We start from the raw sequence: 18,432 nt of genomic DNA on the forward strand, positions 1-18,432 counted from the left end.
TTAGATTACTTTTTTAAAAGTAACAAGTGACACATTTTAAGTTACTTTTTCAAATAAGTAATGCAAGTAACTTTGTTTTCCCATTTATTGACTGACAGCTTTCCTGACCCCATGTTGAGAGAAATTGGGAGTAAGCACAGAGGTGTTGTGTGTAAACATGATGATTATTGTAGTTCTAGACTAAATGTGAGCATGATTTACTCATCTCATTTGCACTCAGTATTCCTCAAAATGAATAAAAACTGAAATTCAAACTCCAAATATTATGCAAACCAGTAATAGTTAAATATGTCAAATAACACTTTATGTATTTAATGTCACTTTATTAACCAATGTCTTTGTTGCTTGTTCAGCCTGAGGCTTTTTCATTTCACTGTTTTAAAGGGCCTATACATTTGCCAAAAATAGATATTTACATTTGCCTTTTTAATTAAAAAACAAACAAGCAAAGCCCAGCCCAGATGAGAAAAAGTAACGCAAAAGTAATGCAGCACATTACGTTACATAAAAAGTATGCAATTAGTACTGCAATTAGTTACATTTAAGGGAGTAATGCAATATTGTGACACATTACTTTTAAAAGTAACCTTCCCCAACAGTGCTTGAGTATAACAAGTTTTATTTTGCTGTCTGTTGGATTTTTGGATTTTTATGAAGAAATTAATACTTTTATTCAGCAAGGATGCATTAAATAAAGTTCAAAAGTGCAAACATAAATAGAAATTCTGTTTTATAAACTGTCTATTCATCAAAGAATCCTGAAAAAGTGTATCATAGTTTCCACAAAAATATTAAGCAGCACAAATGTTTCTTCATATTAGATGATTTCTGAAGGATCATGTGACACTGAAGACTGGAGTAATGCTTTACCATCACAGGAATAAATTACATTTTAAAATACATTTTAATAGAAAACAGCTGTTTTAAATTGTAATAATATTTCACAATAGTTCCATTTTACTTTATTTTACACAGCAATTAAATGCATTCATGGTTGGCATAACAAAATCTTACCAACCACATTTGAATTGTTTGACCATGTTGCTTGCAACTTTACCCATTCTAGCTTTTTTATTAGTTTTATTTATCTTTACTACTAACGTAAAATCACACAAATAAGAGTTTTAAACTGAATTTAGACATGTCCCAATGTTAACATGGTTAAAAAAATACTGTAGTTCGACTTGAGGCTGACCATTAGTATTTTCACTGAAAGTTAAGTACTTCATTTCACTGACCATTTGTTAAATAATAATTCATTTCACATCCTATTCTGTACAGCTGCACTTGTAGCTCATCTCTGGTTGAATTTCCTCTATAGAGATCCACTCTCCCTGTATGTCCATTCATGTGTTTGTCTTTGACCCTGAACAGAATCATTCTCTGCTTGTTTAAGCCTATAGTCTGCAGGTTTTCAGAAATCCATTAATCGGTTCCATAGTTATCAACCTAAACACTGTCAGGAGGTCTCTGTTGAGAGATACTGATGTCATCGCTCAAATAATTGTCGTCTCTCATGATGAAAGATCATCGCTGCATGATAGAGAGGATTAACTGTTTTTATCTGGGATTAAAGACTGCCCCCGTCTAGGTTTCCTAATGGGTGTGGGTTTATATTCAAAGCTTAAGACCTTCTAAAAGCACTCCATCCATCCATCCATCCTCGGAGAGCTTCACTTCAGTCTGGAGAGAGAAGCTGGCTCGCAAGTTTGCACACAAGTACTACTTTGCACTATGACTGAAATGTTTATACTTGTTTTAAGGAAGTATGCGTTGATATTTCTATCTTAATAAGAAGAATATCCAGATGAAGATTTTAGGAGATGACATCTGCGGTGGACAATATGGAGGTATTTCATATTTTACATTTCTAAACTTTTCACACCTCTGCTAGTTTATTATTACTTTATTGATATGAATCATTACTAACGTATGAGTAACACTTTACAAAAGGTCTCATTTGTTAACATTTGTTAATGTATTAACTAACATGAACAGTACAGTATTAGTCTTTGTTAGTTAATAAAATGCAGCAGTTCATGTTAGTTCATCAACTAAGGTTAACAAATACAACATTTGATTTTAATCTATTAGTAAATGTTGAAATGAACATTAACTAAGATTAATAAATGCTGTAGAAGAGCAGTTCATTATTAGTTCATGTCAACTAAAACTAATGTTATCTAATGAAACCTTATTGTAAAGTGTTAGCAATGTATGTTTACTACAACCTGTTAAGAATGTTAAAATTGATTCAAATGTTTTGTCTTCACAGCAAATTTCAGCCGAACAGGATCAGCTGTTTTCCATCATTAGTAGCGCTCAGCGTGGAAGAATAGATGAACAGCGCTGCACATTGGGTCCAACAACACCTAAACAAGTTCATGCCAACAGCCCAGGTCAGATGTCTTTGTAAATTTGGTAATGGTAATTAAAAAACAAAAAGTAATTTAAAAAAATTAATAGACATCACAATATTTACACAGTTGATTAATCACAGTACATTAACAAATGCTTTGTAGCCTGTTTCAAGTTTTCTGAAATGTTTACATTTTTGAATAAATATGAACTGCTTCACATATATTTCCAGATCAGATATATGAACGTTGGATAAAGCCAGATTCAAATTTCTTGTTTCGTTTTGTTGACAGATTAGATTCAATGGTTTTTACAGAGGGGATTTTGATATCTTTTTTTTTATTTTTATGGAGCTTCTTACAGAGCCCTTAAATATGGAGCTAGAAATATGACAAAATGATCTGAATTTGAATTGTGTAAATTTGAATTATTGACAAGTGTCATTTAACAGAAGTGAATTTTAAGTGCCTTTTCATATAGATTTGAATTAGAATTTTTTAAACTTGAATCCTGGACATTTGAAATTAAAAACTGACGTTCTTGAGCTGAAAACGCCAATGAGTGAAATAGCCTAACATCCAACTTCGATAACAGAATGCAACAGAAATATAGTAATTATAGAGTTATGTGTGACTGTTACGCATACTAATCACTTCCATACTAAATATACTTTTTTACTAAAACAAAGAGGTGTAGCAGAGACCCCCAGAGATAAATATCTGGCATGCTGAGAATTATTGCTGCTCTGTAATTGGCTTTGTAAAATGCAACGTTCGACTTTTCCGAGATCCTCTACTCTTCGTTGTGGAACCCGGAAGTTGGATCTCTGACCTACTTTCAGTACGAATCTTGAATTTTAGAATATTGAATTTGGTGTTTCGAATTTGTTATTGATGTTGAAAACTTGAAACTGTATTTTTAAGAAGTGAATATTTGCAGTCTAAGAATTCAGAACAAAAAAATACGCTGTTTGAAAATACATATGTAGAAAATTATGCCATAAAAAAAAATTCAGTTTTGTTAAATATCAAATGTCCAGGATTCAAGTTTAAAAAATTCTAATTCAAATCTATATAAAATGGCACTCAATATTCAACACTTGTCAATAATTCAAATTTACACTATTCAAATTCAGATCATTTTGTCATATTTCTAGCTCCATACTTAAACGGACATGGTGGAGGAACAATTATGGGATGAGAGAAAAAAAATTATTTTAATGCTTTTACTTTCTCTTGCAAAAGTTTTGAGTTCCACCAAGAAACTTTGCATTTGTTCGCAAAAGTTTTTCGTTCCCCGCGAAACTTCGCGTTCTCATGCAAGCGTTTTGTGTTCCCCCTAGAAACTTTGTGTTCTTTGCAAGCAAATGCAAAGTTTCAGAGGGAAATGCAAACATTTTATGAGCGTATACAATGATATGAGATAAAAAAAAACATATGAGATAGTAGGAAAAATGTATATCTCAATGCGTTTGCGTTCACTCAAGAAACGTTCTATTCGCTCGCAAAAATTTTGTGTTCTTTGCAAGTGAATGCAAAGTTTCTCGGGTGAACAAATATTTTGCAAGTGAACACAAATATCTTTGAATGCAAAAGTTTGCGAGTGAATGCAAATATCTTTGCAAACGAACACAAATATCGAGAGAATGCAAAAGTTTGTGAACGAACAGAAAGTTTCTCGGGGGAAGGCAATTTTTCCCAGCGAATGCAAAATTACTTATTACTCTATATTATATTACTATAAATTACAATTACTCACAATTGGTTTGGCGCAAAAATTTGCGAATGAACGCAAATATCTTTGCAAAGGGTATGCAAATGTTTTGCGAGCATAAGCAAAAGTTTTGAAAAAGAATCAAAGTTTGATGTAGGCCTATGTAATGTATGATATAAGTGCTGCTGAAGTGCAGATTTCTGATTTCAGGAGAAAAAAACTCATTTTGAGAAAATGGCCTTTAAAGATTTGTACAGTAATTGAAATGTACTGATGCAAATAGATTTTCAATGTCTATTTTTGGGCTAAATATGGACCAAATCAGACGGACCTAACAAAGCCCAATTTTCAACATCTATTTTTGGGCTAAATGAAGGCCATGACGGGCCGACTTGATTTAGCCTAAAAAAAACACATCAAAATGACGTCTGGTGTTGGGTGGGTAAAGTGTAACAATGAACACTTAAATATATATTTCGGATGTTTTCTTTTCACTAGTCTGAATGAAATCATTTTATGGAAGCAAAAATAGCCAAAAATTTAAGAACTGACCAGTGCATGTCTTTAGTATCATTTACATGTTTGTGTCTCTTTGGACGGCACTGCGCCAGATGCCGATGATTTTTTCCAGTTCCTGGTCAACAGTCAGAGCCAACGATTAGATGACCAACGAGTGACGCTTAATGCGTTGCCAGGGATGGAGGCATTCACCATCAGAGATCCGAAAGACGGAAATGTACTGAAGACAAACTTTGATCAGTTTTGCAACATGGTCAGCAGAGCTCATGTGAGTTTTCCAATGAACTTTGGAGGACATCTGATTACTAAAACAAAGTTTACTGGAACATTTTGTACAAGAAAATACTGTTTTAGTCTTTCTATTTCAAAATTTCACATTTACTTCACTGTTACTTTAGACTGGGTAAACCCAGCCTGATCTGCCGGCGATTTGATTTTGCCCGGCAACCCGTACATTCATTTCTACTGCTTCTGTTACACTTTTGCGGGAACCAATCACAGACTGGCTTGTCCACCTTGCTCGCTATTGACGGGTATAACACGATAACGATAGAGAAGCGACGGCAAGCACGACTGTCGATGCTGAATGACTTCTTTAGTTTAGCAAACAAATCGCTCGAGTGGGTGTAAATACCACTCACTTTCATGTTTTTTTTTTTGCACAACCTGCAAAAATCGCTCGATGCCATTGCTGCTTCTGCAAACCGCTGATCAATGCTACAAACCAATACAAACTAAACCTGTCTGGAGTTTTTGCGTCGCTCTGCAAAGTACATCACCTGGATCGTTGATCTGATTGGTTGAAGGACTATCCAGTTGGTGAATAATGCTCGTTGATCACGCCTCTTGTGCAGTAGAAAATACATACAGACTCCCCAGACCAAGGTTCAGTTTTAAATTGAGCTTGGTCTGGTGATAGCCAGACAACTGTTACTTGCCATTTCTTTGTAATTATTTGTGAAATTTACTAGCAATTTCTGAATGAAAATTGAGTGGCATTTTATTTTAAAAATAAACTTTTAGTCCTGTTCTGCCCTGAATCTAGCCCTAAAACATAACCTTATATTATGTAGATACCTTATATTACCAGTACTTTCCTAAGTACAGCACATACTGTAAAATTAAATGCAACTGAATAGCCTATTGTTTCCTAGCATTTTTCAAGTAAATCCAAAAATGACCTTTTCTTCAATGTAGAGTTTCAGGAAACGCAACACTCCAAAAAACACCCTGACCCCTGGGGCCCAAGACTCTGTGAGAAGAGCAAGCTTCAGTCCTCAACCTTCTGCTGATTCAGACACTTATAACACGCTCAAAACCAGATCAGCCTCATTCAACCCCATATCAGACAAGGACAGAATGGAAAGTTTTCAAGTGAGTATGAATGCTATATTTACAGTGGCCTCATACTTTTTTTCTCAAAACTTCCTACTAATAAAGTACAAAAGCCTGTTATTCTTGTTCTTAATTCATCAGCATGAGCAGGACCAGCTGTTTTCTCTAGTTAGTCAAGCACAATGTGGACGTATGGATGAACAGCGCTGCTCGATTAACCCCTTATCGCCTTCACCCAAAAGTATGGATAACAGCCAGGCAGGTTAGTCTGTAATAATAAAGTTGCTTTTATTCAACAAATGCCTTAAAAAGCAATCCAATCAGTGAAGTTTCTTTACTTGTGCATGCTTTTATACACCTTCTAAACAGATCAAGATATCGAGAATTTTTTTAAACTCATTTCTAACACCCAAAACCGGCGATTTGATGATCAGCGGGCGACGTTAAACCTGTTGCCAGGAAAACAAGCACCTTCTGGTATGACTGATCAGGATTCGGATCAGCTCTTCAACATGGTCTCCAGAATGCAGGTGTGTAATGCTTTGAGATGTGGCCTTCATCATATCAAAAGGTTATACACTACTGTTCCACAGTCTGAAAGAAATGATTGCTTTTATTAAGCATGGATGCATTAAATTGATCAAAAGTGTCAGTAAAGACATTTATAATGTTACAAAAGATTTCGGTTTCAAATAAATGCTGTTCTCCTGAACTTTCTATTCATCAAAGAATCCTGAAAAAAGCAGCACAACTGTTTTCAACATTGATAATGATAATAAATCATCATTAAAATCATCAAATCAGAATGATTTCTGAACGATCATGTGACACTGAAGACTGGAGTAACGATGAAAATTCAGCTTTGGTCAAGAAATAAATTACATTTTAACATACATTCAAATAGAAAACAGTTAATTGTAATAACATTTCACAATATTAATATTTTTACTGCATTTTTGATCAAATAAATGCAGCCTTGGTCAGCATAAGAGACTTTTTTCCAAAAACATTAAAGGGTTAGTTCACCCAAAAATGAAAATTCTGTCATTTATTACTCACCCTCATGCTATTCCACACCCGTAAGACCTTCATTCATCTTTGGAACACAAATTAAGATATTTTTGATGAAATCTGATGGCATTTTTGGGTGAACTAACCCTATAAAAAATGAAATGTAGAGTGTTAATGTATTAATCTGTCCTTATTTATGCAGCTTAATACCAATAAATATATACATACATATATATATTTATTTATTTACGGGGAGAACCTTTAAAAAAGATACAGAATGTTTTCAGAATGAAAGTGTAATGAAATGACCCCTTTGAGATAAATTTGTGAGACTATGTGCAGCTCTAACAAGGGCAAGAGCCCAAATATAGGCCAGCAAAAAAGGGCTTATTTTAAGATCTTAATCAACATTTACTAGCGCTCTCCTGTTTCCATAATTGGTACATGCACAGAAACCTGGACAGAATATCATTAATTTAAAAGCACTCTGTGATAACAATGTATTATTTATATTATTTTGTCTTTGTCAGGGCTCTCGGATAGATGATCAGCGCTGTTCTGCTCCCAAAATCCAGCTGGGGACTCCCGCACCCCCAAGGAAGTCTCATTCTCAACCCGTATTGCCGACTAACCCTCCATCTTCCAGGAGATCAGGATCATTCAGTCCTTCCTCTGAGGTGAGCCAATATACAGTTGCAAGAAAAAGTATGTGAACCACTTGCAGAATCTGTGAAAATGTGAATAATTTTAACAAATTATTTAAAAGGAAATACAAAATGCATGTTATTTTTTGTTTAGTACTGTCCTGAGTAAGATATTTTACATAAAAGATGTTTACATATAGTCAAAAAATAGCTGAATTTATTAAAATAACCCCATTCATAAGTATGTGAACCACTGATTCTTAATACTGTTTGAGTCCCTCAATTGTCCTCAGTGTGAAAAGACGGATCTCAAAATCATTCAGTCACTGTTGTAAAGGGTTCAAATAAGCAAAAGATGCTGGAAAACTGATGAATCTGCAGGACCTGGAGGATTTTTCTGAAGAACAGAGCTCAGTTTAACTGCTCAGGACAAACAAGAGACTCATGAACAACCATCACAAAACATAAAAACAGTCATAGATCATCAGGTAACCACACGCAGTATTAAGAATCAGTGGTTCACATACTTATGAATGGGGTTATTTTAATAAATTCAGATATTGTTTTTGTCTTGTAAACAATGTTTATGTAAAATATCTTACTCAGGACAGTACTAAATAAAAAATAACATGCATTTTGTATGATCTCCTTTATTTTGTTAAAATTATTCACATTTTCACAGATTCTGCAAGTGGTTCACATACTTTTATTAATATTCACATACTTTTATTAACAATTAATATTTCAAATTGTATATATTTTTTAAAGTTTGTAAAAAATTTGTCTTTGTAATGACCTGTAGCTCTCAGATTAGTTCACACAATATTTAGGGTACGTTTACACGACATTGATGTACTGAAAACAGAGAAGTTTTTCTTTTTGGTTTTTTAAAAGTTTTGCGGTCAGACGACAACATTCCTTGATCACACGGATCCATGAAAACATCATGCCAGACCAGTAGTTGGCAATGTCATAACACACATATGCATGACGTTACCATTTTCACAAATTCATGTTTTTGTTGTTTACATGGAGATGATAACAGTATCATTTTAAAAAAACTTGCACTTTGAAACCTGTTTTTGAAAGTTTGCATTGTCAGGCCCCCAAAATGATGTTTAAATGAATGGCAAAAATGCATAAAAAGTTTTCACTTTTTAGTTGAAAACGGTGTCATGTAAATGGCCCCTTAATATGAAGTCCAAAAGTGTAGCTATCACAAATTGCTCGGAGACAGAAAGGTTGAGGAAATGCAGTTTATTCAAGGTAAATCCATAATCATAATCCGATCCATAAAACAGGCTAGGGTTGAAAACACAGGGAAGAAAATCCAAAACAGTCCAAAAGTCCAAAACAGGTAAATCCATGGAAACAGGAGTTCAAAACCATGAACCTGAAAACCAGAAGAGTGCTAAGAATTGCTGAAGTAACAATTACAAGACTTTGCAATGCATGACAAAATGAACTAGGCTTATATAGGCAGAGGTAATGAGTCCTGGCAGTGCATTTTGTGAGGGAATGACAATAGTCTGGAGCGCCCTCTGGTGACTATCAAGGCAGCTGGTGATCATGACAGTAGCAAATCTTGATATTATATTATGTTTACACAACACAGTTTTCAACTAACACCAGTATTTTTTTTACTGAGTGTATATTTACACTAAGTGGAAATAGCATCCCTTGTTGGCAAACACTATTTGCACTAGCTCCGCCTACCAATGTCTGGTTGGGCAACTCAAGTTTTAAAAACCTGCATGGAATTCAATGTCTTCAGTGGTGCAGCAGTAAAGAGTACAGCTTGCAGACCAGGCTTTTAACACGATCGACGCGTGTTCAAATCCGCCTTTTGCCAAGCTCGCATTTATTTTCAATAAAAATTAAAATAATGTTCTAAAAGCGGAAATAAACTGCGAGCGAGTGTTTAATTGGTATTCTTGGGAATTTTTTTTATTAATTATTAGTTATTGTTATTATTATTTATTAGGCTTAACTGAAAATATTCTCACAGTGAGACTTGGTAACCACAGGTAAAACCATACATGGCTACTCAATAAAACTGTCAAATGATATTATATTATGATATGTTGTATAGGCCTATAAAAAATGCCTAAACACAGGTGCAAACTATACCTCAACAAAGACATGAATTATATATTCCCCTACCCATCTAATAAATATATTGCAATATAAATGACTATAACATAATTTTCAATATAAATATATTGTGTGTCGAACTGAAATGCTTCTCACTAGATGTCGCAACGCTGTTTAATAATGGTGACCGGTTTTGTGCCGAATTTCTACTCCCTGCCAAATTATTACCCCCCTCGTTGAAGTCGCATTCTGATTGCCTAATCCTAACCCCACCCCTAATCCTAACCCCTCCCCCACACCTAATCCTAAACCTACCAATACTCTGGGGGGAAATAATTTGGCAGGGGTAGGAATTCGGCACCACACCAGGAATAAACACAGTTCCTTTAAGCTTTCGTTCCATTATCCACTGGGCCGTACTGTGCAGTTTAAAGCAAGCTTGTGAAACAAATGAAAACAGCGCCATTTGTTCTGTAATACTAACAATACTACAAATACTAACTAAAAATGTAACTGATGCTCATATGCAACCCACACTGAATGATATAGACAACAATAATAGAGACATTTCAATAACCTGAGATGACCTTTTAAAATGTTTGCATTTGACACAGATAAATGTTAAATACAGAGAGGACAAGGTGATTGTCATCCCTGTTACCCACATGTCATGACCTGTTACCCTAAAAAGTAACAGGGTTGACGGTAACAGGTTTGACAATTTCAAGCTAATTTGCCATTTGCTAGCTTACGGACCAGATCACAAAAACACATTTTGTACACTTTAAAGGGATATTACTTGGAGATAATAATTATGTTACATTAAATAAATAAGTGTTTAAATGTATACTTCAAAAATGGTAACAGGTTTGACATTGCATGATATCCCCCCTCAGTCAAACCTCATAAATCATCAAAAATAGAAAATTATAGAAGAGAGAGAAAAACTTATTTTTATTTGATCTGTTGGCAACCTGGTTTAGAGATGATGTAACTTCCTGGAAGTGATGTCACTAGAATGTACCATTATTTATACAGGGTTCTTTGGTGAGGGTAACAGGGCTGACATGAAATAGGGGACACCGATAAAATGATATATATTTTATAAAAAATAATGTATACTTATGCTAAAACATTGCTTGACAATAAGACTATACTTGGAACAATATGCAAAAGTGATTTTTTGTATCACTTTGCATTCAATTTGTAAATTAAAAGTCCTGCTGAAAAAGAACAATCATAGCAAGGGACAGGCCAAAAACCTTACCCTTATGAGAATAAATGCAATTTTAATTATTTAAAATAATATTTAATTGACTTTACTTTGGTGTAATATTGATAAAACAATGCACAGTATTATTTGCTGTTATAGTACTTCTATGTCTGGTTATTTCTTAGGGACGCAAAAGGCACCGATTTCGTGGAATGACCCATTTGTTGTTACTGACCGAGAAACAACTTCAGATGATTCAGTGACAGAGCGGTCCGAACGAATCCTAAGCGTTTCAGATCGTTATGCAAGTGTGTTTGGCCAATTCATGGACAAGAAAGAACCGAGACAAAAGAATGATTAATTCACGAATGATAGGTATCGCTGGTTCAGTCGACAGAAATACGGGACACACATAATAACTGCTGAAATATTCGCATGGAAAATGTTTCTCAGGTCAGTCGGAGGAGCGTGCATGGTACAAACAGTACGTATATAGCCATACAGCTGCAGGTGCCATTGCGGCCACGTAGCTAACCAAATTTAACCGCACCGCCAGAAAAAGAGAAGGAGGGAGATTGGGGTGCCGTGGGCCGGATTTGGCCCGCAGGCCGCCAGTTGACAAGCCCTGATTTACATTCTATGATATTTATTGCATCATGTTAATGTAAAAAAATACTGAGATGCAAATAGTATCTGCCAAAATAAAATATAGATAGCAGCGATTGCCAAGAAAATATGGTATTTTCACTTAAAGGGATAGTTCACCCAAAAATGAAAATTTGATGTTTATCTGCTTACCCCCAGCGCATCCAAGATGTAGGTGAATTTGTTTCTTCAGTAGAACACAAATGATGATTTTTAACTCCAACCGTTGCGGTCTGTCAGTCAAATAATGGTAGTGGATGGGAACTTCTACAATAACAGTAAATAAAACTTGCATAGACAAGTCCAAATTAAACCCTGCGGCTCGTGACGACACATTGATGTCCTAAGACACGAAACGATCGGTTTGTGCGAGAAACCGAACAGTATTTATATCATTTTTTACCTCTAATACACCACTATGTCCAACTGCATTCATCACTCGATTCGTTTGGTCTGATCGCGCTCTGACAGCGGCAGTGATGTCTCGCGCATATACTTCAATGAGTGCTAGACATCACTGCCGCTGTCAGAGCGCGATCAGACCAAACGAATCGAGTGATGAATGGCGTTGAACATAGTGGTGTATTAGAGGTAAAAAATGATATAAATACTGTTCGGTTTCTCGCACAAACCCATCGTTTCGTGTCTTAAGACATCAATGTGTCGTCACGAGGTTTAATTTGGATTTGTCTGTCGTGTTTTATTTACTCTCATAGTCCAAGTTCCCGCTGACTTGCATTATACCACTGACAGACGGCAACGGTTGCAGTTAAAAATCATCATTTGTGTTCTACTGAAGAAACAAAGACACCTACATCTTGGATGCTTCTGGGGGTAAGCAGATAAACATCAAATTTTCATTTTTGGGTGAACTATCCCTTTAATGTAAATAGCATCTATCGCTATTTGCACTTAGTGTAAATAGCCGCTGCCATTTTTTTAAATGCATTTTGGCCTTCATTTACATGACAACGGGGGTCTGAAAATGCAAACTTTTGAAAACAGGTTTCAAAATGCAACTTCTCCCATGTAAACTACAAAAACACGTAAAGTGTTATGTCATGCGTATTACAAAGTGACATCGGCAACTACTGGCCATAATACAGCTTTTAGTCATTTTCTCAGATCGGTGTGAATGGGGATAGTTTTGACAATGTTGTCATCTGTATGCAAAAAACGCAAAGGAAAAACTTTTCCATTTTTAGAACATCGTTGTTGTATAATATTATATATATTTAACATAAGGATATAAAAAATGCATAAAGAAATGTTCTGGGTTCAAAACAAGTCTGTGATATGCTGTCAGTTACCGCAGACTTCATATGGTAGCTAAATATTTCTGGTAAAAGTAGAATGCCCCTGAAAATCATAAATTCGCATTGATTCAAATAGTGTTTTCTTTCTCTGAATCAGGTACAAAATAGTATTGATGAGGACCAGTTTTTTGCCCTGGTGCATCATGCACAGCAAGGGCGAATGGATGACCAGCGGTGCTCATTTGAACCCTTTAAAAAGACTTCTCCCTCTCCGAAGAACCCAAATGCTAATCCCACAGGTAACTGAAGTCTCCTCTGATAATTATGATTATTAATGACCGAATCACTGTAATTCAGACTTTCACTGTACTGGCTTGTTGCATGCAGCAGAAGATCCTGAGCAGTTTTTCAAACTAGTGACTGACTTTCAAAGAGGACACTTGGATGATCAACGCGCGACACTTAACACATTGCCAGGCCTCCAGCCGAGAGAGAAAAATAAAGTAGCCCCTCAAATCATGCTGACCCCGGCATCACCTGCTCCACCGAAGAAAATTTGTTCCAGTCCTTCCTCTCCCACTCTGACTGTCTATGAATCAGACATACCCGGCAGGCCTCCCTCCAGATCGGCCTCATTTTGCCCAGTGTCAGATAAGGAGGGATTACAGTACGATGACAGGTCTGCGCAGGTGAGGGATTTTTTTTTAGCATGTACTGCATCTATTTTTGCTTTTGATTCCAGAAAATTAAGCTGAAGTGGTTGATATTAATAGTCAGCACGTTTTCGTTTTACAGATAACATTTCAGATTTCCATGTGCTTCCCTCCACATCAGGTAAGTACAGTAAATGACCACAAGACTCGTTTATCAGAATGAAAGAATATTTAGTGAAAAGTACACATTAAAAGTGTGAAACAATTTAGTGCCTGCAAATTACACAAAGTCAGCATGAAATTAAAATTTACCCTATCTATTTTCCAAATGCATTTATTGATCTTATTGTGAATGATTCATTTATGTATGTTTGATTTGTAATTTTGTTTACATCATAATGTTTAATCAAAATGTCATAACTCAATTTTCTGGTAAAAAACAACAGACGTCTCTTTGGCAGGGTTGCCAGGTCTGTGCAACAAAAGTAGCCCAAAAAATTGCCCAATACGATTTTCTACATCAGGCGGCCGAATTCTACACTGAATTTGTATGTCTAGGGGGTGTTTTTGGGATGTCGGAGCACCAAAATCGTACGTACGGGGGAATCAACCTGCGGAAAACATTTTTACCCACGGCAACAACTTAAAAGTCCCAGTTCTGGGGGAAAATGGTGGACTTGGCAACACTGGTTTCTGGTGATGTATGCAGGACTTATCAAATTATTTAATCTTCTTAAATCCCACCTCTGCAACACCCACATCTCAAAATCCAATCAACAAGTGATGTATAGAACCAAGTCCTGCCTTACACCTTTTTCACTCGGATGTATGTCACAATATGGAAGAAAAATCTGTCGTTACTTATGTTTCACCACAATTTAGGGCCGACAATGGCAAAAGCCTTGTCACTCTTTTTCTTCAGCCTGGATCAGTAAGAGTTTCTGATTCAATGACCTTAAACAGCTGGAGTGTTTATACTCAAAAGGTCAGAAAGATAAGAATGTGCCAGTCCATTTAACACATTTAAGACAAAAAGTAAAATTTAAAACTCTAGACTGGCAGCCAGTGCAAAGACAATAAGGTGGGGTGATATTTTCATATTTGCGAGTGCCATTAAGAAGTCTAGCAGCTGCATTTTGAATAGTTTGTAAGCGATTTATATTGGATTGGCTAATGCCTATATAAATTGAGTTGCAGTAGTCTAGACGAGATGAGATAAAGGCATGCATTCTCTCAAACTCAGCAAAAGTTGGAAAGGAGTCTTATAGCTGAAAGAAACTGGATTTATACTGGATTTACCTGCTTATCAAATGTCAAAGCAGAATCAAAAACAACACCCAAATTTTTAACAGAGGGCTTAAAGTATGAGGCCAAGTTACTCAACACTTGATTTGTACTGGCAGAAAAAGCTAAAGGTCTGAACACAATTGTCTCCGTCTTACTACACTATTAATTGCTGTTGTATGGAAAATACTTTTTATATAAAATAAAATAGCTATAAGCCACTGTCTTCATCATGGTTACATTAGTGCCAAAAGCCAAAAGTGTTGTTCATTTCTTTAAGCAAAGCTTAGTGCACCTTCAAGGAAGTGCTAGACATGAGCTGATCTTGCAGCTCAAAGTAAAATTTAGACTTAATTATTGTTTTCCCCGTTCCAGATGGTTACTTATTCATGACTGAACATTAAAGGTGCCCTAGAACATGTTTTTAAAAGATGTAATATAAGTCTAAGGTGTCCCCTGAATGTGTCTGTGAAGTTTCAGCTCAAAATACCCCATAGATTTTTTTTTTATTAATTTTTTTAACTGCCTATTTTGGGGCATCATTATAAACGCGCCGATTTATGCTGCGGCCCCTTTAAATCTCCGCCCACAGAGCTTTCGCTTGCCTTAAACAGTGCCCTAACAAAGTTCACACAGCTAATATAACCCTCAAAATGGATCTTTACAAAGTGTTCGTCATGCATGCGTCGGATTATGTGAGTATTAGTATACTGTTATATTGTTTACATTGATTATGAATGAGTTTGAGGCTGTGCTGCGTGGCTAAAGCTAACATTACACACTGTTGGAGAGATTTATAAAGAATGAAGTTGTGTTTATGAATTATACAGACTGCAAGTGTTTAATAATGAAAATAGCGACGGCTCTCTTGTCTCCGTGAATACAGTAATAAACGATGGTAACTTTAACCACATTTAACAGTACATTAGCAACATGCTAACAAAACATTTAGAAAGACAATTCACAAATATCACTAAAAATATCATGATATCATGGATCATGTCAGTTATTATTGCTCCATCTGCCATTTTTCGCTATTGTTCTTGCTTGCTTACCTAGTCTGTTGATTCAGCTGTGCACATCCAGATGTTCTGCCCTTGTCTAATGCCTTACATAATGATAATGTTGGGAAGATGAGCTGGCATATGCAAATATTGGGGGCGTACACCCCGACTGTTACGTATCAGTCGGTGTTATGTTGAGATTGGCCTGTTCTTTGGAGGTCTTTTAAACAAATGAGATTTACACAAGAAGGAGGAAACAATGGTGTGTGAGACTCACTGTATGTCATTTCCATGTACTGAACTCTTGTTATTTAACTATGCCGAGGTAAATTCAATTTTTCATTCGAGGGCACCTTTAATGGTTCTCAACTCAAAACAGATTACTCTAAATTGTAATGTTGACATGCATTTTCTGTAAAGCTGCTTTGAAACAATATGTATTTTTGTATGTATGTTTGATTAGGGTTGTAAGTTCAGAGTTCAGAACCCCTGGTCTAATGTCAAATGTTTGTGTCTCCTTCAGACACTTGGAGCAAATAATCAGCCATATACATTCCCTGAAGTCTTCCTCACAATCGGACAACCAGGAGAGACTATAGTCATTCCTCTCAGCCCCAAGCCTGGCAGACCGCTCTCTCTCAATGTGAACCCACCTAAAAACCATCGCTCCAGGTCTAAGTCCCCTCACAAGTCTCCCGCCAGACAGGGACGCTCCAGACCCTCGTCTCCACACCCAGGAGACGCGCCTAGTCCACTCAGCCCATACGAGGACTACTTCTCTCTCATCCAAAGAGTCCACACCGCTCAGCTGCAACAGAATAATAGACAGGACAGTGCAGAGCCCAGCAAGGAGGCTAGGAAGGGAAAGGAAAAGAGCAGTGGAAAGAAAGAGAAAAAAGAGGGAAACAAAGAAAAGAAAAAATAAGATGTATGTATATATGTATTTTCATATAGGTTTCACATCACCTGGATGAATGGCAGTGTTACAAATAAGCTAAACATGTTGGTTGAGTAAAATGATTGACTGGAATTTATTTTATTTGTGTGTCTGTATTAAAGGATTAGTTCACTTTCTAATTAAAATTTCCTGATAATTTACTCACCCCCATGTCATCCAAGATGTTCATGTCTTTCTTTCGTCATTCGAAAAGAAATGAAGGTTTTTGATGAAAACATTCCAGGATTTTTCTCCTTATAGTGGACTTCAATGGACACCAAACGGTTGAAGGTCAGAATTACAGTTTACAGCGATCCCAGACGAGAAATAAGGGTCTTATCTAGAGAAACCATCGCTTATTTTCTAAAATTTTAAAAAAATTGTATATGCTTTAACCATAAATGCTCGTCTTGAACTAGCACTCTTCTTCTCTATTAGACTGCTAAGTGTATTACTGCCCTCCTCAGGTCAAAGTTTGAACTAATTTTTATATGCAATATGATAGTGCAAGTATATAACTATTAGTTCAAACTTTGACCTGAGGAGGGCAGTAATACATTTAGCAGTGTCTACACTGCCGGAATTCAAATAGAGAAGAAGAAGAAGAGAGCTAGTTCAAGATGAGCATTTATGGTTAAAACTTTTATTATTTATTTATTTATTTATTTATTTTTTAAGAAAATGTGTGATGGTTTCTCTAGATAAGACCCTTATTCCTCGTCTGGTATCATTTAAAGCCCTTTGAAGCTGCACTGAAACTGTAATTTTGACCTTCAACAGTTTGGTGCCCATTGAAGTCCACTATATGGAGAAAAATCCTGGAATGTTTTCATCAAAAACCTTAATTTCTTTTCGACTGAAGAAAGAAGGACATGGACATCTTGGATGACATGGGGGTGAGTAAATTATCAGGAAATTTTAATTTGAAAGTGAACTAATCCTTTAAGTGAAGGTGTAAATGTATAGTATTTAGAAAAATCTGCTGTGATGGATGATCAAATATGTCTGTGCTGCTTCTGTTGTGTTTGACAATCTTTTGTGAACTATAAATAAATATATATTTGTGTGAGGCTTTATACCTGTTTTTAAATTACTTACTGTTACTACCAGCATTTGTGAAAAAGAAGTACACTCTAGCATACTTAAAGTATACATACTTACGAATGTACTGACAAGCATTTATGATAAACTAAAATATATATTAATGTCATTGGTATTGAAAACTGTCACATATATTTTGTCATGATGAAGTTGAAATTTAGTACAATTAAATATATTAACTTTAAATGTAATATCTAATGTCCCTACAGTTAAAATTACAATCAAGTACTTTGCATGTGCTTTCGTATGTTAGTCAACACATCAAAATAAGTGACAAAAATGATTAAAACAATGATTTAAAATGTCATGCACTTAAGTGGCCTTTTATTTCACTAATATTATATATCTACAAGTACAGTTTATATATACGTTTGCACACAGCACACTCCTTTTCACTTTTTAGGGTTACTACACTGATATCGACCAGTGGTATATACTACAGCTGCTTCTGCTACTGTAATAAAACATTTTTTTTTTTCGTTGTAAACTCCAAATATAGCGCAGTGCAGAATAATGACAAAGATGCTGAAGATCATTAGCGGACAGAATGTCAATTATTTACCGAACTGAAGCCTCTCTTGCACCGACATCCATAAAAAAACGCCTAGAGTAGAAGCTCTGACTGACACAACCTGCTAAGCCACCGTACTGCTCTCGTCAGCCAA

At 35.7% G+C, this 18,432-nt stretch overlaps 1 protein-coding gene and 1 long non-coding RNA gene across 4 annotated transcripts; one reads left to right on the top strand and one right to left on the bottom strand.

Moving 5' to 3' along the window:
• Positions 1–927: 927 nt before the first annotated feature.
• Positions 928–16,815, top strand: LOC125267216. 2 transcript variants are annotated; one of them, XM_048188666.1, is made up of 11 exons: positions 928–1,850; positions 2,276–2,399; positions 4,683–4,858; positions 5,788–5,964; positions 6,067–6,187; positions 6,295–6,455; positions 7,467–7,613; positions 12,946–13,087; positions 13,179–13,477; positions 13,584–13,622; positions 16,253–16,815. In XM_048188666.1, exons 1-11 carry the CDS (start codon positions 1,824–1,826, stop codon positions 16,652–16,654), a joined length of 1,815 nt encoding a protein of 604 aa, XP_048044623.1. In that variant the 5' UTR covers positions 928–1,823; the 3' UTR covers positions 16,655–16,815. The 2 variants fall into 2 exon arrangements, with proteins under 2 accessions (XP_048044623.1, XP_048044615.1); XM_048188658.1 differs by having other exon boundaries at positions 931–1,850; positions 13,176–13,477.
• LOC125267320 lies at positions 6,228–18,407 on the bottom strand. 2 transcript variants are annotated; one of them, XR_007184654.1, is made up of 3 exons: positions 18,330–18,407; positions 16,383–16,583; positions 6,228–6,519 (listed from the first exon to the last, which is right to left on the bottom strand). It is a non-coding gene; the product is annotated as an uncharacterized LOC125267320 (long non-coding RNA). The 2 variants fall into 2 exon arrangements; XR_007184653.1 differs by lacking the exon at positions 6,228–6,519 and adding an exon at positions 8,823–8,973.
• Positions 18,408–18,432: the final 25 nt, after the last annotated feature.

The sequence above is a fragment of the Megalobrama amblycephala genome, linkage group LG1 (genome assembly GCF_018812025.1).
Source record: "Megalobrama amblycephala isolate DHTTF-2021 linkage group LG1, ASM1881202v1, whole genome shotgun sequence".
NCBI classification, from domain to species: domain Eukaryota; kingdom Metazoa; phylum Chordata; class Actinopteri; order Cypriniformes; family Xenocyprididae; genus Megalobrama; species Megalobrama amblycephala.

Excerpts from the sequence above, each read along its gene's own strand:
- LOC125267216 (XM_048188658.1), top strand. The coding sequence starts at position 1,824 with ATGACATCTGCGGTGGACAATATGGAG. Across the intron at positions 6,188-6,294 it reads TATGGATAACAGCCAGGCAG|ATCAAGATATCGAGAATTTT; the intron begins GTTAGTCTGTAA and ends CCTTCTAAACAG. Across the intron at positions 6,456-7,466 it reads ACATGGTCTCCAGAATGCAG|GGCTCTCGGATAGATGATCA; the intron begins GTGTGTAATGCT and ends TGTCTTTGTCAG.